The sequence below is a fragment of the Ceratotherium simum genome, chromosome 5, assembly GCF_057802395.1.
Source record: "Ceratotherium simum simum isolate JZ-2026a chromosome 5, ASM5780239v1, whole genome shotgun sequence".
Classification (NCBI taxonomy): Eukaryota; Metazoa; Chordata; class Mammalia; order Perissodactyla; family Rhinocerotidae; genus Ceratotherium; species Ceratotherium simum.
Window position 1 is genome coordinate 74,825,004 of NC_141904.1, and position 27,599 is coordinate 74,852,602.

Sequence of the window (27,599 nt, forward strand, 5' to 3'; positions counted from 1 at the left end):
ATCAAAGCTAACATGGTTCTTAAGTGTTAGTTTTATATTTAAATGTATTCAATATCCATCCTATTCCTCCTTAATTCTTGAGATCTATGTGTTAGTTCATTTTTAATTGGATGGATTTCATTGTTAAGTCATTTCTTTACGAATAGTCATTTATGTTATATTCCCTGAGGGTTCTTATTTTCTTTTTGATGTTAAAGAATATTGAATGCCATTATGTTGGAAAGATATCTTGGTGGGTGATAATAGTCATGTCATTCTTCTATTCAGAATATCGTAGACTTTTCTTCACTGTCTTCTGATATAGAATGCTACCTTTTTAAAATCTGAGATTAATCTGGTCTTTCTTTCATTCTTTTAGATGATTTGTTGTTTCAGCCCGGTCTCCTTGCAAAGTCTTTAATTTTGAAGATCAGTCACTTAACTAACATGTCTTGGGTGTTGAGTGCTCTCTCTCAAATGTTCCTGGAACATGGTGTATTCTTTTAATTCACAGGAAATTTTTTTGATGATATCTTTGCATACATTTGTTTGATTCACTATTTCAGTGACATCAAGGATCTTTATGTTAGATCATCTTTATCTTTCTTATCCATTGCCTTTTCTTCAATTGCTTTATTATGTGTTTTTTTCAACTGAATTAATTATAATTGTCTCAAATCTTCCATTTATATCAGTGATTTGACTTTCAGTAGGTGTCTGTTTAGTTTCTTGCCTATTCTAATTGACTTATTAGTTCTTTAGTGATGTTGTTTTGGTTGCAATTTGGATCCTTAAGTTTGCAAACTCCTAATTTATCGGATTCTATTGCTTTTTTCATCTTGCCATTGAGTTATATGTTGTGTTTTTTGAATTAATATTTTTATTCTACAGCATGAAACAATTTTGAGAAATTTTCTAGGTTTCCTTGAGTTATAGTTTCTCCCAGAATGAGTATTTTGTCTATTTTTGGCATGCTACGTTTTTCACTTTTATTGTTGTAATATATTTGCATAGTTACTATTTCATTTCTTTTCATTTTGCTTATGCTTGAGGAACTGTGCAGACAATTCATGTATTCCTTTATAAAGAGGGATATTTGTTAATTTTCTTCTCTTCATATCTGGTACCTGTTTGTTTTGTTGCTCCTAGCTCCCGTGTAGAGGTTGGATAGATCATGAGTACCTACATTTTGTAGCCTGAGGGAATGGTGGGGTGGAGGGAAGTTCAGCCTTTATTATAATATCTGGGTGCTTCTCTCTATTTTAAGGTTTTTTTAGTGAGAAGGGGCGTTCCAATGTGAGGTGTTAGATCCTGAAGGATGTGACAAAGTTATCCACTTTGGAATATGACTACGCACAGAATGCCAGAGGTCAAATGTTGTGAAAGAGGGCATCCAGGCAGGAGGGAGACTCTACACAGGGTTGGAATCTGAGTGAAATGAGGAGGAAGGGGACAGTCCCCCAAGTGGTGTAAGGCAGGTGTGGGAATAAAACCAGGAACAGCTGTTAGAACTTTTGCAGAGTGAAGAGGACCTTCACCGAGGGGAGATGGTGGTGGCAGTAACTGGAAATTAATTATACATAGGTGGATTGAACAAATGCATAAATACATTGAAGATAATGGAAAGCAAGGTTCTCACAGTCTGAATAGGGGATTGCAAATAGGGACAAGGGACAGAGGAAAACTAGAACAAACCCATTATAGATCACTATAGGTAGATGAAGTTATGGAATACGAATACACACACATATATATGTAAACATATGCATACACATAATTATATGTAAATTATATGTATTAATGTATATATAACCTACACACATACACACACATACACTGAGAGGACCTCAGAGCAAGAACACCTCAATAAAAATGAGTACACTTAGCATCCAGATCCTGGTTTCTAAATATCATTCTTTAATAAAAGGAACCAGATTTTCTTAGGAAAAAATGTCTGCTTCCATGACTGGGGCAGAAGAAATACAAGATGATTCTAGACCTTTTTTTGAGGGGTGAGGAAGATTGGCCCTGAGCTAACATCTGTGCCAGTCTTTCTCTATTTTGTATGTGGGACACCGCCACAGCATGGCCACTGATGAGTGGGGTAGATTCATGCCTGGGATCTGAACCCGTGAACCCCGGGCTGCCAAAGTGAAGCACGCTGAACTTAACCATTATGCCACTGGGCCCTAGAACATTTTCTCATACCAGAAAGTAAGGAAAAGTTCAAAGAATGATAGACACATCTTTCTTTGTCAAAAAGACAAAGAAACCAGCTTGAATGGGCTCCTTCTGGCCAAATCAATAATAATCTGGGCATCAAAGTAAATAGTAATCGATTCTAACTTGTTTAATAAAATAAACTATGGTTTCACACTGATAGATTAGATCATATTGATAGAAATATATGAATAAAAAATTTAAACATTCAGTGAGGAACAGTATATTTGCATTGTCTGAAAGTCCCTAACCACAAAATACTAATTATAAAAGAAAAAAGAGTAACTTTATAGTGGAGAAGTCTGGCAGGCAGCACCTTAATCAAGTGACCAAAGTTGACTTCACCAGTAATGGGACAAACAGAAATCCTGCACCACCTGATAGGATGCAGTGTAAAGCACAGAGCATCCCTGAATGTAGTCATAAAAACGGCAGACAGAGTGGTGCCCCAATGGGGGAAGGGAATGGAGGGACAGAAGGCAAGACAATGAGATCAGTGTACTCTGGCTGGCAGGGGAGTCTTTTTCATAGTGATAATTTTTTTAAAAAAAGAGCCAATTTTCACTTGTTTTACTATTAATTTTTAAGGTCTTTATAGACCCTTTTATGTATTACCTGCATCCTCAGTATACAGCTCCTGCCAGGTCCCCTAACCTGCTGTTGGTAGCGGACTGCTCAGACAAGCCCAAATTGAGTGAAACTTTACCAAATTATTGCCTTGTAGTTTTCGAAGGTATCAAGGTCAGGAAAATCAAGGAAAGACTGGGGAATTGTTCCACATTGAAGGAGACTAAAGAGACATAACAATTAAATGAAATCTGTGATTCTCAACTGGATCCTTTTGCTGTAAAGGATTTTATTAGGAAAAACAGTGACAAAGGGCCTGAGGATTGGATGCTAATACTGAATCAATGTTAATTTCTTGATTTTGATGGTTTTATTGTGCCCTTTGTAGGAAATATAAACTAATTTATTTGAGATGATGGGGCATCAGCTTGTAAAATTACTCTAAATGGGTCAGAAAAAAATGTCTTTGTACCATTCTTGCAACATTTCCTGTATGTTTGAGATTTTTTTAAGATAAATTGTTTTTTTAAATGTGTATTGACTTGATATCTAATACAGACTTGCATTCAAAACAGGGTCAAGTTTTCTGATGTGGTGTTATTCTTTTCTTTTTCCAGGTGATGGTCATTTGAGCAGTCCTATTTTTACCCAGGAGCCACAAGATGTCATTTTTCCTTTGGATTTATCAAAATCTGAAATCGTCCTGAATTGTGCTGCTAGTGGTTACCCTTCACCTCATTATAGGTAAAGGCACACCTCTGGGCACCACACTGAATTTTTTCTTTGTTTCTGAGGTAAAACATACACACAATAAAGTGCTTAAAGTGCACTAATTTGAAGTGTACAGCTCAGTGAGTTTTTACACAGGTATACAGCTGTGTGCCCATCACTGAAATGAAGATATATACATTTTCTGTCTCCCAAAGAGTTCCGTCATGCCACTTTCCAGGTGATAACTACCTCACCCCCACCCCCACTCCCTGGCAACCACTATTATGACTCTGTCTTATTGACTAGTTTTGCTTAGAACAGTTATTCTTGAAACTGGTGGCATGCAGTGCCATGTTGTGGTTAGAATTGAGAGAAAAAAGGAAAGGAAAGAAAAAGAAAGAAGGAAGGAAAGAAAGAAGGAAGGGAGGGAGGAAGGAAGAAAGAAAGGAAGGAAGGGAAGGAAGGAAGGAAAAAACGAAGGAAGAAAGGAGGGAAGGAAGGAAGGAGGAGGGAGGGAGGGAAGGAAAGATAGAAAGGAAGAAAGAAACACAGGAAGACAGGAAGAAAGAAAAATAAAGGAAAAAGACAGGAAAATAAAGGTAAGGAAAAGATTTGTTTCCTCAAGGTGAAAGACTCTGAAGCACAAGCTCATTTTGTACTCCTCTCCCCCCGATTTGAGGCTCCTGCCTTGGTTGCCCCGTATACAACGACTGTGAAAACATTCCCCTGATAGGAATTAATCAAGATGGAAACTTCATCTTATTAGATCGATTTTTGCGACTCCACTGCTATGTTCCATCACCCAGAAAACACTGATTTGAGAAAAATATGGTGGAGACAACCATGTCTCCCTCTAAGGAGAGACATCTCCCTCCTACATCAACCCTCTAAGGCAGAAAAAGAATTTTGATTCTGGACAAGTAAAAAAGAATTGTATTTGTTTCTCGCATATGACCTGTGGAATAATATGGAGGATGGGTTAGTAATGCTTTTGTTCTTACAAGGTTGCGATAAAGGCAAAATTTGACCCAGGCTGTAGGTGGAATTCACAAATTTAAAAATATATACACGTATATATACTATGTTTGTGTAAATAATAAGGATATTTTGTTAAGAATTGCATATATGCAGTGTGATTATAAGAATATATTCACAGACAGAACAAATATTAAAATACTATTGTAGCTTTGGGTTTTAAAAGCTTTTTTGGTTGTTTTGGTGAGGCAGATTGGCCCTGAGCTAACATCTGTTGCCAATCTTCCTCTTTTTGCTTGAGGAGGATTGTCTCTGAGCTAACATCTGTGCCAATCATCCTCTATTTTCTATGTGAGAAGCCGCCACAGTGTGGCTTGATAAGCCGTGTGTAGGTCCACTCCCGGGGTCCGAACCACGAACCCTGGGCCACAGAAGTAGAATGCACGCACTTAACCACTATGCTACCAGGCCGGCCCTAAGGTATTTTTTAAAAGTCTTCATTTTTAGCAGTGAACTTGAAGCGACACACAAAAACTAACATTTTCCTTTATTTGGTAAAATAAGCTAGTTTTGCCTACTTTCTATATTGCATTAAAAATACCATATTTATATGTATGATTACTTTGATCTAAAAATTGTCTAGCTTAGTGGTTTCAATGACTTAAATGCACAAAACTAAAGACAACTCTCCCTTATCTTGTATTTTGTTGAGCCAACTTCAGCATCTTTTTTTTTTTACAATAAAAAAGGTGAAAAGTTATGTCTTCTCATTACACATACTAAATCTTCCCTATCTTTAGGATACACAAACCAGTTAAGCCCATCTGTTAAGTGAAGATTGTTCACTTTACAAACTGGTTCACCCAATTCAGAGTTGGTTTGCTTGTTTGTTTCCTTCAATGATGAGCTATCTTACTTAATTTAATATATGGTTAAATATATAAAAATCTGATTAACACATTTTTCAAAATCACCTAATAATTTAAAGTTGTAATTTTATTTTTGAAAGCTAATTTCATTGATCATAAGCGGTGGTAGGATTTGTTAGAGAAGGGAAAGAATATATGAATCCCTATAAAATAAGAAACATTTGCCAAGTGTAAGTAAAATAAATCATCAATTAATCAATCATATACTTATATAAAAATATCTATTGGCTTGTAACAGGCATAAAGATATAAATCAGTGATTCTCATGACGGTTTGCTAATTGGTTTTGTCTATGAAGAAATACAATGAATGAAGAGAGTACAAATTCCAATGTTGTTAAAAGGCCTGTTTCTAAGATACTTGTAAATTAGGAGGCTAAAGACAGGTAATTTAGCTTCTTATTTCCAGTCCCCATAACCTGGTTTAGCTCATCTCTAATATTATAGCATAAAATACTCATAGACAAGAGGCTTTGGAAAGAGAGTGAGAAATGAATTAAGTTTTTAATGCTTAAATGTCAGACTCGGACCCAATTTTCTTGATAATAAAGCAAAGGGCAAAGGTATTTCAGATAATGCACATTAGCAACAAAATGTGAAATTTTGGTTTTAATATGATCCTTCCTAACTTAAATTTTATTCAAAAAAACTTATAATCATATTCGTCTTAGAGTGTGTGTGTGCACGCGTGTGTGTGTAATAGAGGGAAAATCTTTATCATTCAGATTCTAATACTATTTGAGGTTATTTGGATATAGCATCTAGCCATAGAAAAGAAGTCTTGACTTAGAACAAAGAGTAATCATTTCTAGTCACAGCTCTGTCATTCCATGTGTGATCTTGGAATAATCATTTCTTTCTCCTGGCATCAGTTTCCTTATACATAAAGTGAGGGTGGGCTTGATTTTAAGATGTGTTTTCTTTCTTTTAGTAAATTCCATTTACTTAATGAAGTCTCATGGGGAAAATAAGGAAAAATTTAAAGAAGAACTTTGGAAACAGTTTAAAAGCAACTGTCTAAAGTCACTTCCAGTGAAGTTGACACCTTCACAAACAGGATTTCAGTGAAAGCAAGAAGATACAGACATGTTAGGCAAGTTTGGACAAAGCTTTCCCATGGGAAGAATCACTCTTTATTCTTTTGAAGACTAGGTAACACATGAGAATTAAAGTGTAGCCAGGAAGCTTTGCAAAGGGAAGGAAAATGGGTTACCCAATGATGGTACTTGGGCAGGATTGCTTGTACCTAGCAAGTCTAGGATAATCAGATAGCAGTGAGCTTAGTTCCAGCTCAGAATATACATTTTATCTGGGAAAATGAAGCAACATACACATAAATTATTTCTACATATGGTGCACTCTACCAGAAAAAGTGCTTTGAATATCGTAGAAGATTTCTGACACGTCTCTTCTTGACCTGGTCACCAGAGGAGGCTCCTTTCTGTAATTTAGTCTTCTCTACCATAGTCATAGAGACATTCTTAGGTCTGGAGAAGCTCTAGGCATCTTTGAGTAAAAATCATAACAGTAGCCACTCTGCCCTTCTATTCTTTTCACCCATTTCCTCACTTGATCTTCTTAACAACCTCATGCAATAAAGCATGATATATATGTTATTGGGCAAATTTTATAATTGATAGATATGACTTCTGGAGAATTTGGATGACTTGTTCAATGATACACAGCAAGGAAACGTCAAAGCCAGCCCTAGAACTCTTTCCATAGCGCCAGTGGCATCAGATGTAGTGCACATTACAATCACTCAGAGAGACGGCCAAAAATTTAGATTTTGGAGTTCTTCAGAGATCTAGGAATGGGCCCAGAAATAGGCACTTTTAACAAGCACTCCATGTAATTCAAAAGCGAGGCCCAGTTTTGAAAAACACTGACAGACACACACACATACACACACACAGAGAAACACACACACACAGACACACACACACACATGCAAACATAGCCCCCAGCCATTGTAGTCTTGACACAGGGCTTAACTACTTAATACTGAAGGATATTCCCCAGCAAAAGGTCAAGATTTTAGATCAAATCCATTATGTTTCCTGGAATTAGTATGATATTAATGCAGATGCTTAAAGTACTCATTTAAAGTATATTTCCTAGTTTGCATCATAAGAAAATTCTCCTGGGTATGCAATCCTATCAGTAATGTGTGTATGACAATCACTTGAATTCATTAATACTATTTCTCCATTGATTTAAACATATTAATTAGGACAAAGCCCACACCAGGAGTTGAACCCCTGATCTATATGCAGAGTTTAATAATCATTGTACCATAGTGATTAGAATGATTATGGGGATACTGTGAAAAATTCATCTGCGGCAGCTAAGCCAACAACTTTGAATTTGTGTTGAAAAACAATTACTGAGCTTAATTAGGAGCATGTAATGATGACAGCAGTTATTTCAGTGATTGATTCCAAAATTAAAGAGAGCTGGCAAACTAAGTATGGTATATCCTTTGCTTTGAAAACGAAAGGGAACATGGAGGTCTGAAGATCATGCCCTGTAAGCAAATTACGAAAGACAGTATTATGGCTGCTGGCAAAGAGAATATTGGAGTCTTGAGATAGGCCTAAAGAAGGAAAAATTTTTCTGCATTTTCTTCTCCTGATATTGAGAACAAGAAACTGTACAAATTTCTCTAGAAAAAAAATTTGGCAGAAAGTTCAGGCAAACGAAATGTACTATTTTTGACTGTTGTCTTTCAACTTCCTTTTATTAAAAAGACGTTGAGGTGCACAAGAATTTGCTAAATAATTTTAAAGTGACAGAGCTGGTTCACAACCTCTAAGTGGTTTTTATTTGGTCAATCACCTCTCGTCTTTAATAGTGTAGAGTATTACCTAAGTTCATCTTCTTTTCTACTGTGGTAGACGTTTGCCAGACTCTGTCCATGGAATGTTTCAAGATGCTCCTAAAAAAGTCAATGACATTCGGAAAAATTCTGTAAAATGTCATTCCTTTCTAACAATTAGCCAACACCACCAAAATATTTTTAATATAATCTTAGTATGAAGGTAAGAATCATAGCAAAACTGGCATAGACTCTAAATAACATGGTTTGGAAATTGGCTGTATTCCATAGGAAGAACCCTTTCACTTGTTTTTCTAAATGACTGATTGTCTTAATTCAGTCTATTAAATGTTTTTTTAAACAGTTTATATGACTACACACAGCTTGTGCCCTAGGAATGTGTCTCATTAAATATGCAATATTCATACTTCAAAATGTCTGGGTATTTCAATGAAAGCTGGGGTGCAAGGTGGAGGAAGTGGGTCCAGTTAGAAGTAATTACTGGATGTTCTTAAAATGAATAAAGTTTCTAAAACATCTTATGGTTCTTTGAAAATAAATATAATTGTAAGTCAATTCTGCTACTTAATTCATGTACTAAAGGATTGTGGACTAATAGGTAAGCTGAGAGACTTTTTGCTGCCTAAAATAAAAACCTCTCAAACTGCATTTATTTCGTTCAAGTATAATTTTAGTTTGGCATTTCCCTTTTTTTTTTTGTGAGGAATATCAGCCCTGAGCTAACATCCATGCTAATCCTCCTCTTTTTGCTGAGGAAGACGGCTCTGAGCTAACATCTATTGCCAACCCTCCTCCTTTTTTTTCCCCAAGGCCCCAGTAGATAGCTGTATGTCATAGTTGCACATCCTTCTAGTTGCTATATGTGGGATGCGGCCTCAGCATGGCCGGAGAAGCTGTGCGTCGGTGCGCGCCCGGGATCTGAACCCGGGCCGCCAGCAGCGGAGCGCGCGCGCTTAACTGCTAAGCCACGGGGCTGGCCCTAGTTTGGCATTTCTAAGTATCATTGAAATAGTTTCACTGTGATTAATTTTCCAAGTAAGAGACTAACAGAGACAATCATGTTCTAAAGTAGTCAGGTTATTATTGTTTTGTTATCAGCCTCCAATTGGCATTGTAAAATCTTTCCTGGTTTTCTTTGTGGCATTTGTAGTATACCCTTCTTGGATTTCCATCTCTAAATCATTTTTGACATTCAATTTTGTGGTATCAGTTATGGGTGCTCAGGTATGGTATATGTTATTCGAAAAGCTGCTAAAAGAAAAGGATGGCCAGTATTATTGACTAAATGTCTAATTTATATTTCTCATGTCAAGAGTTCTGTTGCCTCTTTGTACACATTTGGCCGAATGTTTGTAATTCGTAAAGAATGGAAGATCTTTCAAATAACCTAGTTATTGATATCACTGAGCTCATGAAGGCAGTTGTCTTTGATGAAACTGGTAGGATTGTGTCCACATGTAATCATGTTTTTGTTTTTGTTTTCTTTAAATGCTCGCAGGAATTACAACTGCATGCTGTTTAAGACGAACAGTGGTCAAGTCTACATATTATAAGCATAATTTGATTTTTTTTCCCTTGAAGGTGGAAGCGAAACGGCACAGATATTGATTTTACCATGAGTTATCACTACAGGTTGGATGGAGGCAGTCTGGCAATCAGTAGCCCCCGCACAGATCAAGATATTGGCACGTACCAGTGCCTGGCCACCAACCCTCTGGGGACAATTCTGAGTCGGAAGGCGAAGCTCCAATTTGCATGTGAGTTTGTGGGAAAAATCTATAATCCCTGTGTTTCTGAAAATATAATATTCTTACTATACTTATATTAGAAAGAAATCAAGCTTTGCCAATCATCTGCTCTTTGAAAGCAAATATGACTTTATAGAGGCAAAAAGTTTTAACTGTGTGCATTTTGTGAATCCAGACTCCTGAGGATTGTTGAAATATGTTTCAAACAAAGAAGAAAATATCATTGTTGTTATATTTTGTGAATTATATTTAGAAACATCTCTAAAAATTCCAGATGTAAATATTAAGATAAAGATATATAATACATTATTATTTTTCTTTTTCTTTTGTGTTGGATGTTAGTGTGCAGAGCACAGGAAGAAAAAGTTGAGGTCAGAGATGTCTTTTGGGGGCAGTGGGTATTCTCCCAGGAAAAGTGATCATATACCCACAGTTTGATGTAGGTGGAAATAAAATGGTTGCCAAAGGCAGACTTTATATTAACTGTAACAATGTCCAGCTGCGTCACATAAATGTCATCCAAGTAATTACCTTGGTGACATTTGGGAACATTAGCAGATGAACAATAGACATACTGCCTCTTATATCCTTTATATATAGTGTTTCCAGGGACTGAAATGTTTCATATTGGATCAAGGAAAAGCCTTGTTTGAAAGTAATTATATCTGCTGATGTGGATGAAGTGGGAGGCTTGCATTTCTCTCTTTGGTTCCCCACCACCCCACTCCACCCCATCCCTGCCTACCGCAGACGATATATCAGGACACCAAACAGTTAGCAGCCACTCCTTCAGGTGCTCATGGAAAGGTCTATGCTGTCTGTTACTTTGAAAAAGTAATTGTTTTGAAATTTTATTAATAAAATATATGTCCAAAGCCCACCTTGTGGAACTACTTAGTCATCAGTAGGTATGTGAATTAATAACTGGGTCTGTTTCCCATTGCAATTCTTATTTTCCAAAGATTTCTTACTTCACACACAGTCCCCCTTATGTTGACCATTTTGGGGATGGCTTTGTTTCTGAATATATATATATATGTGTATGTGTATGCATGTGGTCATATATATACAGGCAAGCATTATATATATATATGTATATATACACACACACACACATATGTATGTGGTCATATATATACAAACATACACACATGCATGCACATGCACACAGACATATATACACACACACATTGCTAAGTGTATCTGAATGTATTTATATCTGTGGAAGTAGAAAGATAATGCAAAAGTTTATGGAGCTAAATGGAATATGTACAAAGTCTGGTGGCTATTTTGAAACTTAGGGTAAAGATGATGACAGTACTCGATTTCTGCATTTCAGCTAAGATCGTCACTTGGAAAAATAATAGGGAGCAAAATACTGATGAGAAACTTATTTTACAGATAAGCAATTGCTCCACCTCCTTTGAATGATTCTTCCAAAATAATTATTTATTTCTCCTGTTTGAATAGGAGATGACCCTAGATGATACACATGATTTGTATCAGATTCCATAAGGGTAAATTTGATTTTCTGGTAAAGGAAAACCCATACAGTACATTTATTTGCTATACCCTTGAGTTTCTCTAGGGCTACGGACTCTATCCATTTTTGAAAACAACTGAATACCTATGCCTAAAGGTAACACGCTATGCTTTAAATAGCCATATATTTCCCACTCTTCTTTGTCCCCCTTTTTTAAAGAAAATATTTTTTAAATTCCCTACATTACTATTTCTTACCCTTTTTCTGCTTTAAAAATATATGTAACTAAAAGCTTCCCTAAGTTAAAATATATTTTGTCTTTGCTAGAAAAGAGGAAAGGTTTTAATTAAGAATGGGAGAAATCAATTCTTATGTCCTTGCTGACTTTCCTTTCTCTCCGTAAAATTTTCCTTTTGGGGTTGAAGGTGTGTGACTGTTGATCCCTAAAAGCATTTCTATTACTATTCATGCGTAAAGTAGAATGGCCTACATCCATTAATTGATCGTTATTCTACAAACTTAAAGGATATTAGGTTTCAAGTCTGAAATTTGAAAAAACAAAAACAAGAACCACACCATTCTGCTTCTTCTGCCCAGTATGTATGGTAGTGCCAGGCCTGAAAAGTTTCCTGTTGAGTCCAGGAAGAGATTTGCTTTAGTGTAATTATCTCTGCTGACTTAAATCAACCCTAAACATAACTAGCACATTTTGATTACCTATAAATTATCTCTCTTCATTTCCTGCATCTCATAAGTATCTTTCTGACCTCACTTAAGTCGATTGTTCATTCCGAGTAGTAAAGAACTTCTTTTAAAAAAGTGAGAAGACCAGGTCTAGCTTTGCCACCCCACTCTCAGGGGTTTACTTTTGTACAAATGTGCACAAGGATCTTAAAGATGAATCAAGAAAGTATTGGTGACTTACAGCCCAGAAGCCTCCATTTACAAATCCTTTTTCTAATCTCGTTTAAGGAATAGAGAATGTTAATTTTGCAAGATAAATGTTCTGAAATCTCGTCCAAAGAAATCACATGTGTATCCACACACAAATCTATGCATAATTTCCAAAATAAGGTTACTCTTCCTTAAAAAAAAAAAAAAGAGAAAAAGAGAGAAAATGATAGAAGGGAAATATCTAATTAAGAATAAGTTTTCCTATGAAAATATACTCATCACTAATCATTATGGAAATATAAATCAAAACCACAATGAGATACTGCTTCACACCCGTTAGGATGGCTTTTAATAAAAAAGAAAGAAAGAAAGAAAATAACAAATGTTGGCAAAGATGTGGAAAAATTGGAACTCTTGGACATTGCTGGTAGGAATGTAAAATAGTACAGCCACTTTAAAAGACAGTATGGCAGCTCTTCAAAAAATTAAACGTAAAATTACCACACGACATAGCAATTCCACTTCTAGCTATATACCCCCAAAGAATTCAAGGCAGAGACTAGAACAAATATTTATGTCCTCATATTCATAGCAGCATTACTCACAATAGCTAAAAGGTGGAAAAAACCTAAATGTCAATTAACAAACAGATAAACAAAATGCAGCATATACATACAATAGAATATTACTCAAGTTTAAGAAGGAATAAAATTCTGATATGTTCAACAACATGTACAAATTTTGAAAACATTCTGCTAAGTGAAATAAGCCAGACACAAAAGGACAAATATTGTATGATTCCAATGATATGAGGTAACTAGAATAGGCAGACTCATAGAGACAGAAAGTAGAACAGTGACTTTCAGGGACTGGGTCGGGGGAAGAATGGGAAGTTAGTGTTTAACTGATACAGGGTTTCAGTTTGGGATGATGAAAAAGTTCTGGAGATGGTTGGTAGTGATGATTACACAATGTAAATGTATTTAATGCCAGTGAATTACACACTTAAAAATGAGTAAAATGGTAAATTTTGTGTTATATGTATTTTATCATAATTTTAAAAAAAGTAGTATCATCAGAATTCAGTGGAATAAAGTAATCATTTCAGTTGGATTTTTTTCTCCATCATAATTCTTAAAAAATAAAAAAGATGAAGAAGAATAAGTTTTCCTTATTAAGTATCTGTTTGGTTCTTTGTATAGAAACAGTAGAATTTGAATGCTAGTGTCCAAAGAAATGAGAAGTTCCTAAAGTGCAAGACCTGTATCTTCAACTTAATTTGAATTCCTCACCACTGCTTTCAGAAATTCCCAACAATGCCCATTTTGGTAGAAAAAAGGCTTTGGGTAGGTGGGATAACAATTGTGGTTAAATGTTAAGATTTTTTGATACAGACAGATCTGAGTTCCAATTCTATCTCTGTTAAACATACAGTGGTATGAAATCAGGCCACCTCTTAACAACATTAAGTCTCTGTTATGAAATTGATACAATGAGAATTACAGCAGTGTGCCCATCCCCAGCTGTTAATGCCCACAGCTGCCCCTGTTCTGCAATTCCTGCTCAGAGTTCCCCATGGAATCAGGCTGGAGCTAGAGAACAGCTGGAGACCTCCTCTTGCTTAGCTCCTTCCTTCCTCTACTCTGTCCTGTTTCCCTCCCTCCCTTTCTCCTGGGAGTGCTCCCTCAGTAAATTATATGCACTTGAACCTCTGCCCTAGGCTCTGCTTCTAAGGAACCCAAAGTAAGATGGACACTAAACATCTAATATAAAATATTTGATCTACTTATTGGTAGAAAAATTAGGTCCAGAAGCCCTGCCCATATTTATTTCCGTAGGTAGGAACAAAGCTATACATCAAAATAAAATTGTGTCAACAAGTCTGCTTCCTACCGGTTGGCAGTCAATTGTGTAGTGTCACTGACCTTCAGAACAAATGGACTGTGAATAGCCTTTTAGAACCTCACCTGTCCATGGGAGAGACTCTGTAGGCACATACCTCTAGATAATTGATGGCTTTTGTTTGTAACTTTTATCCTGATGTTCAGCAATTCAAAAGCACCCTCGGAGTTTATTTTAGGCTCAGTCTGTAACATCCTGAATCATCTCACCTGAATCATCTCACCATGAAACCATTCTGAAATGTGGCCCATGTATAAAAAACCACCTATTATGAAATGTACTCCTAAATCAAATCTGTCGTTAACCAGCTCTGCTACCCAGACAGGTCATTCACCTCTGTGGACTTATTAAAGTTGTGTTTTGAATATTAGATTACAAAAGTTCCTTTCAGCTCTTCTGCATAAGATTCTGTCATTCCAAATACTCAGGCAGATTTTAATTTAAGCTCTCCTTTCTTCCCCCACCCAACCTCAACCCTAAAGCAAATTCAGCCGATGTCTAGACACCAAAAGCTCCTGTTATCACCCTGACATTCTTGAATGATAAAACCAGTTTGACTTTTTACAGGCTACACTTGTAGCTGCTTTGAATTTCCTTTATTTCTCAAGGACTTTGGTGGTAAAGGTTGAATGTAGACGTCTTCCTTTCATATGTATGTTAATGAATTACTCTGTACTTGTGTGAGAGAACATTGCATCTGTCATTACTGTTTAAAATGTCATCCTTGAGACAAAAAGATAGGTGTTTTGAAAGAAATCTATGATTTCACCAAGTTGGTTTTTTTTTTGTTTTTTTATTCTTACAATATACTACTCTACCAATGAATAGAGAAACATTTGGGATAAAAGTTACTCACGAATAAGACTTTTTGATTCTGTGCTATTTAATATTTAGTCACAGATATCATTTCAAATAAGTTTATTCCATTGTTGCAGAGGGAAAGGCAGCTAGATTGGAGCCTCCTAACTGACTATTCATTTATTCATCCAACAAGTAACCAGAAAACACCTTATTTATATGCATCAAGCACTGCACTAGGGCCTAAAGATTAAAAGATAGATAAGAAACAGCTACTCCCTGTCTTCACAGGGCAGACAGGTGGAACCTTAAGTGCAATGAAAAAAAAATGAAAGAAATTGCTAACACTTACATAATACATATCATACAGCAGGCATTGTTTTACGCTCTTTATGTAAATTAACCCCTATGAGGTCACCATGAATCCCATTTTCAGATGAGCAGATTGAAGCATAGGAGAATTAACTAATCCGCCCCAAACACACAAATAGTAAGTGGCAGAGTCAGTATTCAAACCCAGGCAGTCGGAATGTAGAGTCCATGCTCCCACCGCCCACTGCACTTCCCCCAAAAAAGCATCAGGTGAAGTGAGAGAAGTAGATTTAATCTATAGGGGAGCCCAGAGTAGGAAGTAGTAAAATTTGCCTGGGTTGGAGAAAGGGCAATGGAAGTCTCCCAAAGGCCGTGGGGCTTGAATTGAGCCTTGAAATATTAGTGTTCCAGACATAGAAAGCAGGTAGAGAAGAACATTCAGATGGGAAGGAGAGCAAGAGGAAATGCAAATGTGTGAACAAGCCTCAAGTCTCGGAGAAAATGCAAGGAGATTGGCAAACGACCAGGCGTGATAACTGGAATACAGAAGGCCATGATTAAGAAATGGCTGGTTTTCTAGGGTGAGGCTGAAAAATAATTTGAGCCAGGTATATCCAAATTTTGGAGGCCTTTTATTTCCAAGCTTAATTTATAAACAATGGAATAATTGGGTGATATTATGAGATGCCAAAGAAACACCCACAAATCCATCATCGCATGATGCTTTTCGGCAGAGGCACCAGAAGTGAACTGCCTATATTTGAAGAATATTCCGCACTCAACATGACATTGTGCACAAGTGTTAACTCGTAAGTAAAATGGAGTGTCAATATCATCCATTTCATATAGGGTTGGTATGATGACAGATACTTATTACGTGTAGAGCTGTGGGTAAGCGCAACTGATAGACTGGTGTGAGTTGCTGAAGGAGAGCTTGGCAGAGGTCTGGCCATGCAGCTATTAATAGGCCAAGTTTGAGACCAGTATTTATCCTAAGAGAGTGGAAATATTTTGAATGATGTTAAGGATTTTGAAGTGGTTTATAAAATGTAGTTTGAAAATGCCACCTACTTTTCACTAAAAATATCAGTATGGTACATTAATGATATTACTAATACTATTAAAACCACAGCACACATATTTCAGGGTGCTCCAAACCTCAGTTCTCACGCTTGTAAGATGGGATTAAAGAATTCTTGCTCTACATCACAGAGTTGATTTTAGATGGCTCAAGGTTAAAATGTAATAATAATTCATTTTAAAGGGCTATAAACATGTAGGCATTTACAATCACTGTAATTTTTTTCCAGAGGAATGCCAAGAGTTTTAGACCTGCAATGTCATTCATCTTTATTTCTGTAAGCTGTTTTAAAGATGTTTTACAGATGGAGAAATTCAAGGTGGGGCAACTATGTCACTTGCCCAAGGTCATTCAACCTACAACAGACCCAGAATTTCTCACATCTCCGTCTCAAAATAATTTTTAAATATATATTTATTTGTAGATAGAGGAGGTAAAACAGAATCCACACGACTCCAAAACCACAGAGCACAACAGAAAAGGTCTCCAGGTAAAAGTCATAACATAAAGGTCTCTGACTCTTTAGAGGATTTCTAAGATATTTGTGTATTTGAAGGTGATGTCTATTTTTATTTCTGTCTCTTGCCCAAGGTCTGTACAAGCAGGAAAAAAAAAACAAATCACATTTAGAAATAAATTTCAAAATCTTCGTGGGCACTGATCAGTTCAGAATGTCTTTAAAACTTTCTCATATATAAGAAATGCAAAAATAGTTATACATGATCCTGATGATCTGGTGATAAAGTGCATTTATATCTGAAAAAGAAATTAAGACCCAGGAGAAAGAGTTTTAAAAATAACACTTAAAAATGCATTTGGAAGTTGTGAAGTCTCTGATAATTGTGAAGTGCGTGTTAAGTAGGTAATGCATATCTAATTATAAATGAAAATGCTAGATGGCTTTTAACCTTTTTTTGTACATCAGAAAAGAAGTAGCTAAACACAGTAGGCAAAGAAATATTTTTTCTTTAATTTCTTAGATAAAAGAAAGTTGATATATTAGTATTGGGTTTTCATGATTATTTTGTAGATAGCACTAAATAACGCTCCAATGGATTTAATATTCTGAATTTGTCTTCAGGTAATAATAACATAACTGCCAATTGGTATCATCTCAAGGAGAAAACTTTGTCTTTGCTTTCAAAAATAATTCACATCTTAAACAAATGGACCTTGAGCAGTTGCATGGTGGAATTGCAACAAGCCACTATTATATTTATTTTTAAAATCAACAGGAAAGGAGACTACTCAATGTTTTAGCCTCATTTTTCCTTCATCATCACTGCTGGATATCTATTTATGTATCTCATCAGAAATGGTGCTTTTCAAAATTCAGGCCTTCTCCCACCTCCCACCGCTACTTATATTCTGCAGGACCTTGTCTTTTGGGTCTATTTGAATAAAATTGTACATTCAAGCTGCATGAGCTAAGAGGCAGGGTGGGAGAGGAAAGAGTTAGAAAGTAAGGTACTCATCCTATCCAAACTGAAAGTTTCTGATTTGTAAAACTGAGAGTGAAATCCAAAGGTGAAAGGCTTGTTTATTACTCTCACGCTATTTGACAAATGGTTTTGAGGAAGTTATATACCGTAGAGATTTTGCTGTTGAGATTTATAAAACTGGCTGGAAATTACAGCAAAATTGTTGTTTGCACTAAAGAATCAGATAAAATATTTTCTGGGATTTATTATTAATATATAGCTAATGTTACCTAACTGACAAATTAGAATCAAGTGTCTAAAAAGGAAATATAAATAATAAAGAGGTTTTGGTGGCAACCTCTGGAAATATTCATCATGTTTTAAGGTATTAATTTATATACTATCTTTTCCAAGAAGTATAAGTGATACAGAAAATTACAAAGTACTTAAATAGCTCAATGAATCATTACTAGAAATAGTAATAGAACATTGCCAACACCCCAGAAGGCCCTCCCTTTGGATCTCCTTAAGGCTACTACTGTCTTCCTTCTCTCCACTATCTTGACTTGTAAATTTAGAATTAAATATTGCCTTTTTGAGCTTTATATAAGTAAAACCATATGATATATATTCCTTTGAGTCTGGATTTTAGCCAACAGTATTTGTGAGATTCATCCATGCTGTCGTAGGTAATCGTAGTTCATTCATTCCCACTGCATTATAATATTTTATTGCATGGATTATTACAGTTTGTGTATAACTTCTGCTATTAATAGAAATGTAGATTGTTTCTAGAGGCAAAAGTGAATAATTATTTATGAATATTCTTTAAATATCTTTAGGTACACTCGTGCATACATTTCTCTGTTGGATATACTGTAGAATAGAATTACAAGGCATTTGGGTATGCATATTTACAACTTTAAAAGATAATACCAACTGTCGTCCATAGTGATTTTATTAATTTTTCTTCTTCTCAGCAATGTTTCCTTGACACACTTGCTATTGTCAGTCTTTTTTAAATTTTAACATTTTGGGAGGATATGTAAGGATATCTCATTTTGGTTTAATTTATGTTTCCTGATAACTAATGAAACTGAGCACCTTTACATATGTGTATTGGCTACTTGTAAATCCCTCCCCCCTTTTCAAAAGAATTAAATTATTTTCCATTTTTCTATTCGTTGTCTTTCTTTTTCTTAGTGATTGATTCTAGATATCAGCATTTTGCTGCTTTTACGTAGGGAAACAGCTTTTCCTATTGTGTGGCTTGCTTTTGTTCTCTCTCTTTTTTTTTTTTTTGGTGAGGATGATCAGCCCTGAGCTAACATCCACGCTAATCCTCCTCTTTTTATTTTTTTTTTTGCTGAGGAAGACTGGTTCTGAGCTAACATCTATTGCCAATCTTCTTCCTTTTTTTTTTTCTTCCCCCAAAGCCCTAGTAGATAGTTGTATGTCATAGTTGCACATCCTTCTAGTTGCTGTATGTGGGACACGGCCTCAGCATGGCCAGAGAAGCGGTGCATTGGTGTGCGCCCGGGATCCAAACCTGGGTCGCCAGTAGCGGAGCGCACGCACTTAACCGCTAAGCCACGGGGCCGGCCCTGCTTTTGTACTCTTAACCATGTCTTTTGATACACAAAAAAGTTTTTAATTTAATGTGGTCCAATTTATCATTCTTTTTTTCTATATGTGATGATGCTTTCTGTAAAATGTTTTTTTTTTTTTTTTTTAAACATTTTATTTTTTGCCCCCAAAGCCCCAGTAGATAGTTGTTATGTCACAGCTGCACATCCTTCTAGTTGCTGTATGTGGGACTCGGCCTCAGGCTGGACAGAGAAGTGGTGTCTCGCTGCGCACCCGGGATCCGAACCCGGGCCGCCAGCATCGCAGCGCGCGCACTTAACCACCAAGCCACAGGGCCGGCCCTGTAAAATGTTTAAGAAATGTCTCCCTGCCCTGATATCATGATGATATTTTCCTATATTATCTTCTATAATTTATTGTTTTGTCCTTCATATTTAAAATTGGAATCCACCTGGAATTTATTTATTTATTTATTTGCATGGTGTAAGGTAGGTTTAATATACATTTTTTTCTTACAAGAATCCAGCTGAGCCAGCAAGTATATTAAAAATGCAGTCCTTTCTTTACTGTTCTCTAGTGCCATCTCTGAAGGAAATCAAGTATGCATACCTGCTGCTTGGGACTGCTTTTAGGCTCTCTATTTTCTCTTCCATTGGTATATATGTCTATCCTTGCACAAATGCCACACTCTATTAATCATTGCAGTCTTACACCAAGTCTAGATATCTGGTAGTTATTAAAATAGATGATATGGATAAAGAAAAAATGAGGCTCAAATTGTAAGCTAAACTCAAGGAGAATGAAACCCAAAGAGAATAAAAAAGGAATAAAAATTCGTGCCATAAGATCTTATCCCATTACTAAAGTTGAGCTTTCTAGTGGCCAAGGCAAAGAGGGATAAAAACATCCCAATTGTTCCTGTAAGTGTAATTACTCTGACTCAAGAACCTGAGAAAAGTTTCTCCTGTTAATCCTCATCAAGAGCCAAGTGGGTGATCAGTGGATGACATTCCCCTCACAAATATGCTAATCTACTTTCAACACTGGATTTCCTATATCATCTCTCAAAAATAATAGTTACCATTTATTAGGTATTTCTTAAGCCTTTTACATAACATTTCTTTTTTTTTTTTTTTTTGTGAGGAAGATCAGCCCTGAGCTAACATCTGCCAGTCCTCCTCTTTTTTTTGCTGAGGAAGACTGGCCCTGGGCTAACATCCATGCCCATCTTCCTCTACTTTATATGGGACGTCGCCACAGCATGGCTTGACACGCGGTGCATCGGTGTGCGCCCAGGATCCGAACTGGCAAGCCCTGGGCCGCCACAGTGGAGCGTGCGCACTTAACCGCTTGCGCCACAGGGCTGGCCCCTATATAACATTTCTTAAGAGGCTTCCCAAACTATGTGTCCAGTTTACTACCACTGTAGCCAATGTCACTGTCTCTATTTGTGAATCTCACCCATCTCTGACCTCTGGCTGTAGCTTTTATATCAATAGGTCTTCTGAAACACAGGCAATAGAAGTGAGTTGCTAAATTCTTTAAACTTCAAGTGAATCTAATGATTGCTTTGTTCAGATAGTATGTGGCTTTCCGTGGTGGACGGCTCACAAAGTATAGCTCACTCTAGAGCTCCTGCCTCCTCTTTTGGAAAACTAGCTTAGAATATTTCCTTTGAACACTCTTCTGTGTGCTTTTATGAAGCTGACTCCTTTTCTCTACTTCCAAGATAGATCTTTGGGGAGAAAGTTGCTCTGGTTCCTGAATCTGTGTTGTTGCATTTATGTCATCTCCTTCTCCATTTTTGTAGTAGTGAGAGAATAATGGGAATTTACAGAAATAAAGCACTTCAAGTTTTGTGATACTGAATACATCCTCTGTGATGGATGCTTTAGACAAATGTTCCTAAAGGGAAGTACCAACCTTCACAACAGTTCTTTCTAGGTAAAAGGGATAATCTAGTTTAATCCTCAAAACTACCATGCAAAATAGAAGCTACTATTATTATCCCAATTTTATAGATGAGGAAAATTAGGTTCAGAGAAGTGACGTAATGTGCACAGGGACATTAGAAAATAGCGAAGCTGGGATTTGATGCCAGACATTCTGATGTTTTAACCCATTTCCTTAATCATTCAGCTTGTGCTTGTCAAATTTTAATGTGCATATGAATCACTTGGAGATCTTATTAAATGCAAATTCTGATTTAGTAGGTCTAAAATGGGGCCTAATAGTCTACATTTCTAGCAAGCTTCCAGGTGACACTGATGTTTCCAACCTAGGTACCAGATTGAGTAGCAACCATAGTCTCAAAATAAGACTTAGGCTAGTGCCTAAAGACAATCGGATAGCAGTATTACTGTAGATGTCAACCCAAGGTGATACAAGGAGACAGCTCTGTTATACCACTTAAATCCAGGGGAAAAGCAAATGGTAATCTGTATATCCAGACTCAAAGATGGCCATTCAACATATCTATTTACACATTCAAATCCCATATTTATTGAGCACCTACTATGTGCAAAACACATGTGTAGGCAGTGAGCAAAATGAAGTCTATTTTCTGTATTTGTGCATCTGTACAAATACAACTACAAGCTCACTTAAAAAAAAGCCAACAACAAATATATTAATGCCATGGAATAAAGAACAAGGGAAAAATATGCTTGCACATTAACCATAGCAATAGGGTTTTGAACTGTAATCCCCTGCCAGAAATACCATTCTCCTAGGCAATATTTCTACTCATGACTTCAGAAAATGCAAATGAGGAAGAGTCTAGATCTACAGACATGATTTAATAAGTAAATTGCAGGGTGTTTTCCCCCCTTTTTGAGAATTGTGCAGTTGAGAAAACTAGTTTCACATACATATTAATGAGTTGTTTTGCATAAATCAATTCTACTTTTGTGAATGGAGATTATATAATCCTCATTTAATTCTCCCAGAAATTCCATCCATCAGAGTTACTAGAGTTCTTCTTACTAGGATTCTATCCCTTGAGCGCAAAGAATTTATTTTAATTATTTCATCAGTTTTAGCAAAAGTAATCAAATGTAAACAACCGTGCTAGAGGGCCGTGCCCCCTTCCAGCTGCCTCTCAGCTTTCTGGAAGTCTCTCTCTGTTTTTGTCTTTTTACTGTTCTCAGTATTCATTTAGAAAGTAATCCTCATGTTTTCATTTAGAAAGTTATGAAATCTGACTGAGTCAAACATCAAGATTTTTGACTAAGGGCTCTGACTATTGTCATTAATGTAAATATTAATATTAACAAAAGCTAATATGTATCCACTAAGCCACACACTGGGCAAGGCAGTTCCTGGGCTCACTTAAATTCCCACAGCGAGTGAGTGGCAGAGACAGGATTTTAAAACTGGCTCAGACCGAAGTCAGGCTCTGGACACAACATTGACCTTTCAAAGCATCCCCACTGGCAGATGTCCTAAAGAAGCCTCTCACTCCTGCCTGTGGTCCCAGTTATCTCACCTCCATCCTCCACCTCTCTTTCTGCAATTAATAGGAGGAAGTGTCAAAGTTCGTGATGCTCTGGATAAAACTGTTCCTCCCCCTCAGCTCCATATTCTCATAGCAGAAGTGGAAAGTGTGTTTTGGCAAGACCCCCCACAAGCACACACCCAAACATACATCCTTGCTACCATATTTGTCTTGACATCATCATCACTGACATATTAGGTGTACATAAGGCATCGTAGTAAGCCTAGAGTTCCTAGATCACCCCTCATTGCCCAAACCCTCATCTATGCATAGCTCTGCATGTCCCCATTTCTGAACCCATTTCCCAACCCTCCTCAACAGCTGAAATTCTTCCCTGGACCTTCTGAAACCAAAGGTCAATCATCAGCCAAATCCTTACACCCTTAACCTCTCCTCTGAGCTTTGTCCTCACTGTGTTGGTTCAACTGAAATTTGGCTTTAATCTGACAATGCTGCTTTTCTTGTAACCCCCTCAACTGGTGACTGTTTTCTCCCACACCCTCTTACTATTCGATCTTTGAGTAGGGGTAGAGTTTTCCTTTTTCCTCAATGGCACTTCTAGATAATCCTTTCTCCTTCAAATCTAGTGCCCTGGTCGCTACGATCATGTCATTAGACTATGCTACCCGTGATGTTGTCATGTTTTCACTTTAGATCACCTTCATCCTTCCTTGAAGACTTTACCTCCTAGTTCACTGTTACTCTCTCTATAATATTCTTGTCATATTCTTAGCAATTTCAGCTTTCACTAAATTCAGCATTCAGTATTCAATAACCTGATTTCTTAGTTCCTTGATTTCTTTTCTTCCATTGACCTTGTTTAATCACTCCACCTTAGCCAATAGCCACCCTGCCAAGGTGACTCCAAATCTTGTCAATATTTGACATGTCAAGCTTCACTCCTATCTGATATTCAACCTCCGCAACTCTGGAACACGACTTCTGAACTGTCTAGCTCACTGCCTCTAGTCCATGGACTCCAGCCATACTTGACTCACTGGGTCCTATAATATATTAATCCTAACAACTACCTCCTGTCCCTTCTACTTCTTGTCATCATTCCCTCCTTATCCAGACTAAATTTCCTGGTTAGCCTTTGAAACCGCTTCTTTCCAGTCACCCTTGACCTACTTGCTCATTTCTCTCTTCGTTTTATTCATCTGGTGAAATCCAAACCAAAATTTTCACTAGAGAAAAATCCAATTATGACACCTAGTCTCACTTTTAATTCATAACCACTGACATCAAGTAGGACCTTAATGCTGCCTAACATTAAGATAAGGAATGGAAGTAATTATGAAATTCAGAGATGTTACTTTGTTGCCTGGGTCTTTAATATGGGAAGGTTCTCTGTGTGTGGAGAAACATACCAGCTAGAATTTCTCTACTATAATTTTCAACTAATCCATCTCACACATGTCTCAAACAACAGTTTTGTGACCCTTTAATATATTCTGTGTTATGGATGGATTGATACTTAATCCTGGCTCAGGTTTGGTTTTGTTTTCAAATTCCACTGCTTGGTCACTGGGCTGGAATGGACTTTTCCTGTACCTGCCATGTCAGGGACTTGCCAAGTAATTTTGCAATCTGACCAACTAGATGAGGTTCATTTGCTTGTGACTAGCATCATTTCTTCAAAAATGAGGCCTATCAAACAATAAAATACGCAATAAAGGCAACCTCTTTCTTTTTCCAACCCAGGTCTCATACACCACTGGGGTTCTGTTTTGCCACAAAGTCCTGAAAGTGTTGACCTTATGTTTTTGTCTTACAACCTAGATCCACTTTTTAGACATCACCAGGCTTGCCTTTCCCTTTTAAAATCTGTCACCACTCACTTTCTGTGTTGAAATTCACTTCCCCTAAGTCTGACTGTGTGCTCTCCTTCAAGGACAAACATAGAAGCATGTGTTTCTTCTTTTTGTGTGCCCTTTTCCTCATTAATAGTAATCAGTTTTTACTACAATCATAATACTTGAAGATATATAAAAATTAGAAAATGAAGAAAAGTTATTAGTAATATCACCTGAACTGGAGACAACCACTGTTAACATTAGTAGATCCTCCTAAAGGATCTACTTTTTTTTTTTTTTTCTTATACAAATCATTCATACACATACTCACACACATATATAAATTAATATTTGTTATTTGTGGACTGCTTTTTCACTTTACAAAAGTAATGTAATAACACTTTAAAGTATTTTCCCTGCTAATCATTTTAGAGAAAGAAAATAATTAACAAAAATAGTAAAACATGGAGAATAACCAAGATTTCAGAATTCTCGAAGTTTGATAGTCATGATCTTTCTTTTAAAATTCAAGTCTCCTGACTAAGATGCTTGTTTTACTGCTGGGAGATAAGCTTTCGGAAACGCCAAACGAAAAGTGAAAGATGGGCTAACTGCACATAAAGAGAGGGCCCTTCCTGTCAATGTGACTGGAGGAGATGGACAGATAGCAGTAAGATGCATCTCTGAGAACCTCTAAGTTCTCTTAGGCCACCCTAAATCCTGCTGACGCTCAGCCCAGGGCATAAGTGATCTTCTCAGGCCGTTTCCTTAACAAAGATCTGCTGTTGGAAAAACGTATTGCGTGGATAAATTTGGGAAGTCAGAATGCTCAATTTCTGCATTTTCTCCTTCTGAACTGCTAAGATTTTGTTTAGAGATGGGTATAGAAATGGGTTCAGTGTAGATGTTCTAATCTAATTAGTCTATTTCAATCATCCTCTTTTATTTTGTCAGTAGGCAAAATTCCTTCAACATACCTGATTACTTTTCCAGATTCTCATCATTTTTTCATCGGAGGACTTGGTTATTTCATTTGCTTCAGCTGTCATACCATGTCTCCTTACGCAGCCCAGCATTGTGACTCCAAACCCTTTACCCTTATATTTTTGAAAGCAAGAAAAGGAATGTTTATATTTGTATTATTTATTCTCTTAACTCAGTAGTCTTGTTCTGCACAATATTGAGATCTTAATAGATACCAAAGTAGATTTTCACTCTTTTTCTTGATATTCTCCCTACAATTATTATGTCAATAAATGGTGATATAATAGCTGCAGACTGAAAGTAAAAATCTTCTAAGGTAATTTTGTCTACTAATTCTCAATAAATTGCTTAAGCAGTCATGCATATCAATGACACCATTTTCAACTGATTTGACGTATAAAATTATCGAGTTTTACCTGGTCATCTAGTGAATTATTTTGATCTCAATCAATCTCTCTCTCCCCAAAACAAGAATGAGTCTATTATATTTTTTGGAGAAATAATTCATGCTTGTTGAAGACAGTTTAAAGAATATAGAAAAGTGTGAAAAAAAACACAAGACACATTATCTTTCAGAAAAAACCCACCTATGTACAAATTCACCAGATATACATCCCTCACAAAGATTTATATAAATAGGATTATTCTAAATAACTTATTTTTTTTCTTTAAAAATTTTGAATTACAAAAAGTTTCAAGCATACAGAAATGCCCAGAAAAAATATTATAGGCCTAGTGGTATTTAAATGTGTGTTAACATTTTGTTACTTTTGCATCAGATCTTTTTTTAAAGACATAAAATGTTCCAGACGCTGCCACTTTTCACCTCATGCCTTTTCCCTGTCTCTTCCCAGATGTAACCACTCTCCTGAAGTTGAGGGTAACATTTCCACATATGATTTTGTGTTTTTATTGCCTTTGTATTAAATTTTTATATAAACGATATCAAAGTGTAATTCCTTTTGCAACTTTTTTTTCCCACTCTACATTAGGTTTCTGAGATTTAGCCATATTTCTACATGTTGGTTTATTTCTTTCCTTTTAACTGTTGTATAGTATTTTATTGCATGAATAAAATGTAGTCTATTCCATTTCAATACAGGGATGGAAATAAACAACATTTAATCTTGTTTTTTCAGGAACAATATATTATAAAGATATTTCCATTACATACTTATGCATTCATTCTATTTGTTTTTGTTGAGCTACTGTCATGTGTCAGATACTCTATGATATGTTGAAGCTATAGTGTTTGACAAAACAACCATGTCCTCAGCCATCATGAGTCTACGTAGGTAGTAGGGAAGGGATCATGTAAGTATATACAGTACAAAAAAATCTTAATAAATAGTCGAAGAAACTCTGAGAGACTAAAATGTAGGAGTTATTTATTGGGGGCACAGGAAAGTAGGACTCAAGATGGATGAAATCTCCGATGAATGAAAATTGGAACTCATCCCATATCACTTATCTATTGTGTTTTTTGTATCTAATGCCATAAAAAAGTTGTGAAACAAACAACAAGTAAACCCATGTGGTATATAGCAGTAAACCTTTAGCTTTGATCACAAGTCTTTGCGTTACTGGGTGGATTTTTTCTGGTCTCGTCTGTGCTCTCTTATAGATTGGTGATCAAATACAGCTTTGCTGATTTTGCTGGGCTCTCTCAGTCCAGGCTGGGCAACTGGGCTGACTCAGCTCTTCTGCACAGAGCCTCTCATGCTCCAGCAAGCTAGTCTAGGCTTTTACCATGGTGGCTGGGTGGGGTTCTAAGAGAAAGAGAGAGAGCAAAAGGGTACAAATCTATTTTATTTTTTTGTTTTTAACAGTTTTATTTTATTTATTTATTTTTTTTCATGAGGAAGATCAGCCCTAAGT

General features: G+C 36.4%; 1 protein-coding gene across 1 annotated transcript in view; it reads left to right on the plus strand.

Moving 5' to 3' along the window:
* The window catches only part of CNTN6 (contactin 6), a 290,271-nt gene that overhangs the window by 116,242 nt on the left and 146,430 nt on the right, over positions 1-27,599 (plus strand). The window contains 2 exon segments of the mRNA XM_087431359.1: positions 3,384-3,510; positions 9,801-9,976. Of these exon segments, the coding sequence (XP_087287485.1) occupies positions 3,384-3,510; positions 9,801-9,976 (303 nt within the window).